The following is an 8,387-nucleotide window of genomic DNA, read 5'->3' as shown; positions in this document are numbered from 1 at the left end:
TGTTAATAGCTATTCAGGACTTGGCTGCGGCAAAATCCCCTTCATCAGAATGGAAATTACCTTGCAACTTTTTAATGGGTTTATAGGGTCTTGTTGCATATAAATGGCATAGGTAATCAATAACAAAGCGTGTTTGTTGAGTCACACACAAGATCTCTATCAGCAAAGACATGTCTTTTAAAGTAATTTGTGTTGTGATGATAAATCCTTTACAATCATTCTCTATATAGGCTACACTAGACTAGAGCCTGTCCTTTTAAATGTACAGATCAAGCATGATTGTCTTCAAACAAGCCACACTGCAGTCTCTCTCTCTCTCTCTCTCTCTCTCTCTCTCTCTCTCTCTCTCTCTCTCTCTCTCTCTCTCTCTCTCTCTCTCTCTCTCACACACACACACACACACACACAAATCAGCACTTACCCATTCTCTATGTACCAACGAATAGTATCAAATATTGACAGAAGCTAAATATGACATTATTGATGTCATGGATGACACATAGGAATACACATTTCCTTTAAATCTTTGCAATTCAGCTCGCACTTGCTGGTATGGAAGCGGTCCGAGCCATGAAAAATGGAAGTATGTACTTTGAGGGTTGTTTGACATACACATTTGCACCTTGAAAATTTAATATATTTTTAAATCGACCTATTCATCATTGTACAATGCAAATCAACACTGCTTGTTTAATGTCGTCTCATTGTTTTACTTGTAGTAGACTCTAAATAGATTATTGATCAGAAATGGCCACTTCCAACTTGAAATGTGTTCCGTTGTAATGACCATACAAATACTTGGAAATGTTTCACAGTCATTTTCAAGAGCAGCCTGTAGATCGAGTAGATTGTTTACTGTCACTGCTGCTCTTTCAACATGTGTGGCTCTGAACACTGCCCTATTGATTCAGTAGGAAAGCTGCACGATGTTTCTCATAATCAGTCCTAAGAGGTTAACGAAAAACAAACTTACTTTTTTTTTTTTTCTGTGAGTGGGTGATTTGAGAGAGCGAAAAGCTTAACCGTCAATTACTTCTCAGCATTTTTGCTTTATGCCAAGCGGCAATAATGGGGTGTGTACACTCCGACGCAGGTTTGAGAGCTGCAAACGACAGTCACAATCCTTTAATTTGCGCTTCCATGTTATCTATTTATCAAACATAGACATATTGGCAATGAAATTGTTCACTTTGCGCTTTTTTCACTAATCAAAATTAAAATGTGATTATTTTTCTTGAACAAGTTAGAACTGTAGAATTCAACGTTCGTTCGAACTGTCTTTCATAAACGCGCCAAAATGCTGTCTAGAGAGGCAGCTCACTGGCTTTTGAGATATGTACAATACAGTATGTAAAGGAATTTGAAAGGTTAACCTGTTTAAGTAGATGCCTAAATATTCTTGCAACTGAGGGTTCCTTTAGGACCCAGCGGAGAGCTCAAGTGGAGCTTGTAAACGGTTCTCCATTCCCTCAAACTTACATTTAGAGACGATCGCTTTCGGCATGTTAGTTGTTCTCTCCCGGTTCTCATGGTTAAGCGCAGACAGCAACTGCATTTCTCTGGAAGTTTGTCCAAAATAATTCGTATTTTACGGGCCGAGGGTTATTGCAATCATTTAAAAATGTTGGAGTTCATATCAGTAAAGTATGCAGAATTATCATTGTGTATCATTTCAGCTGCTTGATGAACAGTTGACAGACGTGTAAAAGAACCTGATTATTGAATTACGTCAATTACTTTGGAGTAACGTTTCTGATCATCACGGATAGGATTCATTCAGTGGATGCATTCAGTCGGGGAATCTGTCAAGGTGGGTTATTTCTGTCGCTCGTATGTGTTGCAAGAATCGAAATACTCTTATCATACTGTAGCGTAGATGTGCAGGTATTTTCTTAGCAGAGCTAGGGACATTACTCTTTATTACATTTCTATTTTACACAATCGATTTAGGCAGGTTAAAAGACTTGAACCTTTCTGTAATATGACCCACACTTCCATTATTAAAAAAAAAAAAAAAAAAAAAAACAGTTAAGAGTTTTTTGTTGTTGTTGTTCGTTTGTTTTTCCTGATGGTATCATATCGCACAATCATTCTGTAATCGCCATAACTTGTCCAAGCTTGTATTATTTTATTGGTAACACTTTATAATAAGGTTCCATTTGTTAACATTAGTTAACAACATTAGTTAACATGAACTAACAATGAACAATACGTATTAAGCATTTATTAATCTTAGTTAATGTTAATTAAAACATACTAATACATTTTTTAAATCAAAAGTTATATTAGTTATCATTTATTAATGCACTATGAACTAACATGAACTAACATTGAACAGTTGTATTTTTATGAACTAACATTAACTAAGATTAGTAAATGCTACAGAAAATATATTGTTCATCGTTTGTTCATGATACCTGATGCATTCACTTGTAGCCTAAAGTGTTACCATTTTATTCCATGAATCATGCGCGCGCATGAACGAGTTTCAGGTTCATTGTTGTGTTTGGACGTTGTTTACTTAAACCTTACATTGATCTTCAGTATTGTGTCTGCAAAGAAAAGTGTTTTGTCTAGTGTTAAAAATGGTTTTGTTTGATTTTGATTTTGATATTGTTTTTATTGTTGTTTTGTCTCAAGACAGTAGGCTACGTTTTGTTGCACACACCTGCCTCGCCTGTTGCACATCATCACTTCTCTGATATAATTGGTCATTAATCATGAACGTCTAAACCTTATAAGACGTTGTTATTAAATGTCTAAACACAAATAGGGAATATCACATAGAGATGGCAAGACGGAGTTTTAAAGTCAATACATAGCCTACTGCTGATCACTTAATGAAAAGTGCGCGCGTGATTATTCACGTGCGTTTCCCTCTTAACTGGAGCTCAGCAGATACTGTACTTAAGTTGAGTTAACTGGAACGACGTGATTGTCTGTGTTGGTCTCAGCGGAGCGAGTAGCACTTTAGACCGCACGTCGCTTTCTCTGTGTGTCAGGGCATGCAAACCTTTCAGGAAAGAGGCGTTCAATTATGCATGTGCGTCTGGTATGTGGTGAATGTGGTCCGATGGGAAGCAAGTGACAGGCTGATCGTCATTACTCTTGGGAGCATACAATAAAATGTTTTTATTTAAACCTAAAAAAAAATGTTGCTTCATATGGAAACATCCAAATTAATTTGTTTTAATTTAAGTCAAAAATATTATCTAACATTTCTGAATCAAATTCAAATAGCTCCTTTAAGTAACAATTGCAGATGATCACATTTTACAGTGTTGGTGTATTCTTGCATGTTTTGAAGAACATGCCATGCACTATTTTAATGAATGCATGTGAAGCTTTAATGCAGAATTTAGCAGTATTTAAAACAAACAAACAAAAAAAAAAAAAAAAACAGCAAGATCTAAATAGAAGTAAATTGCAATGATTCTTCATTATCTGACATCATTAGCAAGATAGCAGATGATAAACTGTCAGTTCACAAAGTGAAAGAAAACAAAGATTCACAATCTTAAAAAAGCTTTTTCACACATGGAGAATGCTAAGCTGTTAAGACTTGTTGCCGTTTCAGCACCTGGACAGCTCCTTTTCCACTCCACAAGCCAATGGAAATCATGGCGTACTAGGTGTTTGAGAAAGAGAGAACAGCACAGAGAGGTTTAAGGGAAGAGGGAGAATGATCAAGGCACGCCAGCTGCATTGACAGTGTGAGGGACAACAAGGTTAGTGGAGAGACCACTAAATAAATAGAAGAATTCGCAGTGGTTTTACAGGATACCTGTAACCACCACAAGACGTGTGCTGTGGGTGTCTACTGACTTAAAACACTCTGGTATGCTTCAGTTGCCTGGGGAGTAAAATACAAGCAGACACGGGGGTGTTTTTTACAGGCTCGGGAAAAACATACGCATGGAAAAATACCCAAGTCAGCACTACACTCTCTCTGGATATATAGTACACTTGAAAAACATTCATGGTCTTTTTCGTAGCAAAAGCTCTCTCGTTTTCCTGCTGTGGGAATTCTGATGTTAAAAAGAAAAACATATTGCTCCATGTGCAATAGAGAAATCTTCAGAGAAAACTGAAAAAATCAGAAATGATATATTTTTTCAACATCAGAATCTTTCAGGTGGAATTCACCACTCTTAAAGGGATAGTTCACCCAGAAATGATAATTCCCATTATTTACTCTCCCTCATGCTGTCTCAAACTCGTATGTCTTTCTTTCTCCTGCTGAACACAAACAAAGATATTTTGAAAGATGTATGAGGTGTTTTTGTCCATACAATGTAAGTCAATGGAGTCCAAAACTTCCATTCTCCAAAAAAGATATAAAGGCAGAATAAAAGTAATCAATGCAACTCGAGTGGTTTAATCCACCATCCCTTTAATATAAAGAAGGGGCAATATTGTGAGTTCCTAAAGAGCGAGGACTAAGGACTGTCTTTTTACGTATGTGGCTTGATACAGAGGTGACGAGGCAGCCACTGCTCACGGATATAGTATAAAAAATTCCCTTTATTTGTGATGAGCTGGCTCGTCCACTGTCTCCATTCATCTCTTGAAAATTCCAGGAAGCTCTCATTCCTCTGGTATCTCCCTCAGATGTATTAGTTTCCTCTCTAATGCAAGCCTGATAAGCTCACACTTCTCAAATTCCTAGTGTTAAGTGCATGGAAAAAAAATATCTCCCATCTCTACTGTAACCCAATCACAGGACTGGGAGACTAAAGCTTTATCTGGATTAGGAGTGTGATAAAACACTTGCGTGATACCGGACCGCACCTTATCTATCCCTTTATCCGTGACTGCCTCCTTTAACTTATCGCCTGTTCTTGTGCTTTACAGAAGCCTCTATTTCAGTCCCATTACTGACATTTTCATGAAACCCATGATGCTGACGGCTATACAGTAACATCTTATTAATCACATCCTGCCCAGTGCCAGGGGCTGAACGTGGTAATTGGCTCCTTGTTAGGCATCCACATGATTGACACAGCACATTTAGAGCCTCCTCTGTCTCATCTATCATGGCTCGTCCCCCAATTTGAGGGGGCATGGATCTAATCAGCCATTCATACCCCTCCATCAAGGATTCCTCATTTTGATGGATATCATGGAAAGTAGTTTGGAGGAATGCATTCTGAGACCTATATATTGTTTCATGCTGTATGGCCATGTGTTTGCATGTTAGAGACATGCATGTTTTTCTTAAACATGATAACATAGAATTTTTGTAAAAAATTTGTATTGCTTCCTAATTCTGACTCAATGTGCCGAATTCCAGACAAGCATCACCATCATGAGACTTTTCATGCCCTGAATATTGACTGCGCTGTGTCTTTGTTGTCACATCCATATTGAACTTCAGCTACCGAAATACTGTATTTGCACAGAAGTAATTAAAAGAACACTGTTTTGGTATTTTTAGGGCCAGGAAAGGTTTGGAAAGGAATATTTGGACATTCCAGAGGAACAGAGCAATTTTAGCATACAAAACTATCGACCTCATGATACCGAATTTCCAGTGAGATCTGTATATTTTATTACAGATTTCTGTGAATTTAACATGTTAATAACGTTTAAAAATGTGTATAATTAATTATTTAAAAAATTACATAATAAATTAACGCATTTACTGAAAGCCACCTGACCCGTATGCTACTACAGGCAATGCACCTCATCTGACCACACTTACCTTGAGAAGAACAGAATACTTAAGGAGCCATTTACACACGATGCATTCTTGTGTTCAAAATCAGCTGGACGGAGTGCAAAAGAATGGAACAGAACAGTGTGTTGAGCCACACTTCAACTGTGTTAAAACAGTTCTTTTTAAAACTTTTTTAAAAGCAAAGTAAACTGCTTTTAACTTTACACAGCATCTTAAAAATGTGGTGCTCATGGTGAGAGATGCTGGAAAACAGCGAGACATCCATCTAGAACATTTTTACATAGACCAACAATTAAAAAAATACGCCAGATGAAATGAGTCCTGTGTGAACGGCCCCTAAGCCTACATCAGACATATAGACAAACTTGATTGCAATTTTTATTGTTCTGGACTGTAGGGCAGTGATATGCTTATATTCAATACAACAAACAATATATTTACATTTAAAGTCTGTTAATTGTCTTCATTCTGGGGCTTCTCTCAGCAAATATTCAGATACCTGTATGTGATAAATATGATTAATTAACCAGCATATCATGTAATTAATTCTACTAAAATGTTCAATTGAATTTTAACTGATTACTGTAGTAGTTTCTGATCATTACAGAACACTAAAAAGAGCCTGAAAATGTAGATGTCTGGCATTAAAAAGTCTATGAAATTCAATGATCTGTAAAACATGAAGTATGCGCACCATTTTCTATATATATATATATATATATATATATATATATATCTATATCTATATCTATATCTATATATATATATATATATATATATATATATATATATATATATATATATATATATATATATATATATATATATATATATATATATATATATATATATTAAAAAATATGTGCAGGACGTGGCCTCTTTCCTCCACTGCTTGCCTCGCACTTGGACAGAATCTTTCACATTTCAAATAGCCGAGAGACTGTTGAGAGTTGCACTGTTGAGAGACGTGCAGACTTAGATGGTCTGTTTGTGCCCACAGGGATGTTTGTCTATTCGCCTTCTGTAATAAGCAGGTATTTTTAGGATGTTGCTCTATGAGGTCTCAGCAATAGAAAACACTTGACCTGCACCTCCTCACCTCTTCAACTCGGCTCCTTGTTATTCGAGAAATACCAATCCTATACCTCCTCCACTGACACACTCTTGTTTCCTCTCATTTTCTTCTCCCCTGCAGATTGTGGAGAGTGCACTGGAACAGCAATGGACAGGAGGATATCCTGAAATGGCCTCCACTAATGGCTTCAAGAAGGATTTAATATCATTTGTTCACACCGGTGACCCGCACTTACCGCAACCTCGTCAAAACACGTTAAACCATCCCTCCGACACAATCAGAAGAAAATACATTAATTAATGAAATTAGAGTGGCCTAAAGAAGCTGAGTCAAAGCTGGCATGCTGCCCCAGATTCCTGCCTCTTTTACCCAATAAACTTCAGTGTCACCACAGAGGCAGTCTGCCTCATCACCCTCTGCCTGCTTATTATTTATCAAACTCTTTAATGTGGCATCAGAAAGCAGCAACCATGTACTTACTGGTAATGTCTGTAATGCAGGCCCTGTGGGTGAGTTGGTGTCATGCCACGCAACATTATCCAGCCTCATGGGGGCACTATGATGTTTGTAAGTCACAGGTATACACGGAGGACCGACTGGCCTGGCACTACATGGCCTGCCAACCTGAAGCCACTGACATGACCAAATACCTGAGAGTATATTTGGACCCACCCAACATCACCTGTGGAGACCCACCTGAGATGTACTGTGCTCTGGTAAGTTTGGGAGATTTTTATGTGCACCTATTGATGAATGGCCTTAGTCTGAAACACAAGATCTTTTACATTTCTACGTAAACCATATATAAAACTATTCTTTTCGCAATAGGAATGGATTTATGAATAATTTACAAAAAAAAATTCTACTCTTGCTTCATGAATAAGGTCCAAACAGGGCAGTTTACCTAGTAAATACAACAACAAAAAAACAAAAAAACACTATATCTCTATTATTGTTCCACAGCCTTTGGAATACTTTATTCTGTTCAGTGAATCGTGGCATTTTGCGGTCAGATCTTTTTTATAATGACTGCTAAACTGTAAATATGACAGTTCAGCTGTTGTTGTACAATTAGAAAAACACAAGACATGTATAAAATGCTGCTGCACAATTAGACATAAATATAATCATCCAACAAAGCAGGGAACCTGCACAAACACATAACATAAAAGGCAATCCCACAACACCAAGCAGATCTACCGCCAAGGCTTGTGTGCAAAGTCGTATGTATGCTAGCTTGGTGTCCCTTGGTCTGCTTGGCCGAATGGCATTACGCAAATAAATGAAATCTCTATGTGTGTCTGTGCCCGCTTGAATGGCTTAAACGGCTAGTGACCTGACTCATGTGTACTTGTACCTGGAAAGCCCAGAGCTTATTTAACTAGTGACTCAGCCTAGCTATATGTGGATTTATTTAAACAAATGGCCTAAGATAGCGATGTGTGCCAGTGCCTGATTTGGCTATGGCTTACCTTGATTAAGACGCACTTTTATGTGTCATGGCCAAAAGCAGACCTTACCGTGCAAACTGGTAGAAGAAAAAGCCCCAGAAACCACCTGAGTAAATAGCATTTTTTTTGTGAAAACTCTGGCAGCATGATGCAGGAAACCAGCTTACTTGCAAATTGAGCT

At 37.5% G+C, this 8,387-nt stretch overlaps 1 protein-coding gene across 1 annotated transcript in view; it reads left to right on the top strand.

Moving 5' to 3' along the window:
- The first annotated feature begins 1,704 nt into the window (after nt 1-1,704).
- The window catches only part of LOC127441887 (netrin-G1-like), a 105,828-nt gene continuing 99,145 nt past the window's right edge, over nt 1,705-8,387 (top strand). The window contains exons 1-2 of the mRNA XM_051699432.1: nt 1,705-1,810; nt 6,876-7,471. Of these exons, the coding sequence (XP_051555392.1) occupies nt 7,055-7,471 (417 nt within the window). The 5' untranslated portion in view covers nt 1,705-1,810; nt 6,876-7,054. The remainder of the gene's footprint in view (nt 1,811-6,875; nt 7,472-8,387) is intronic.

This window comes from Myxocyprinus asiaticus, chromosome 6, assembly GCF_019703515.2.
Source record: "Myxocyprinus asiaticus isolate MX2 ecotype Aquarium Trade chromosome 6, UBuf_Myxa_2, whole genome shotgun sequence".
Taxonomy (NCBI): Eukaryota; Metazoa; Chordata; class Actinopteri; order Cypriniformes; family Catostomidae; genus Myxocyprinus; species Myxocyprinus asiaticus.
This window is presented reverse-complemented; position numbering and strand designations above follow the sequence as displayed.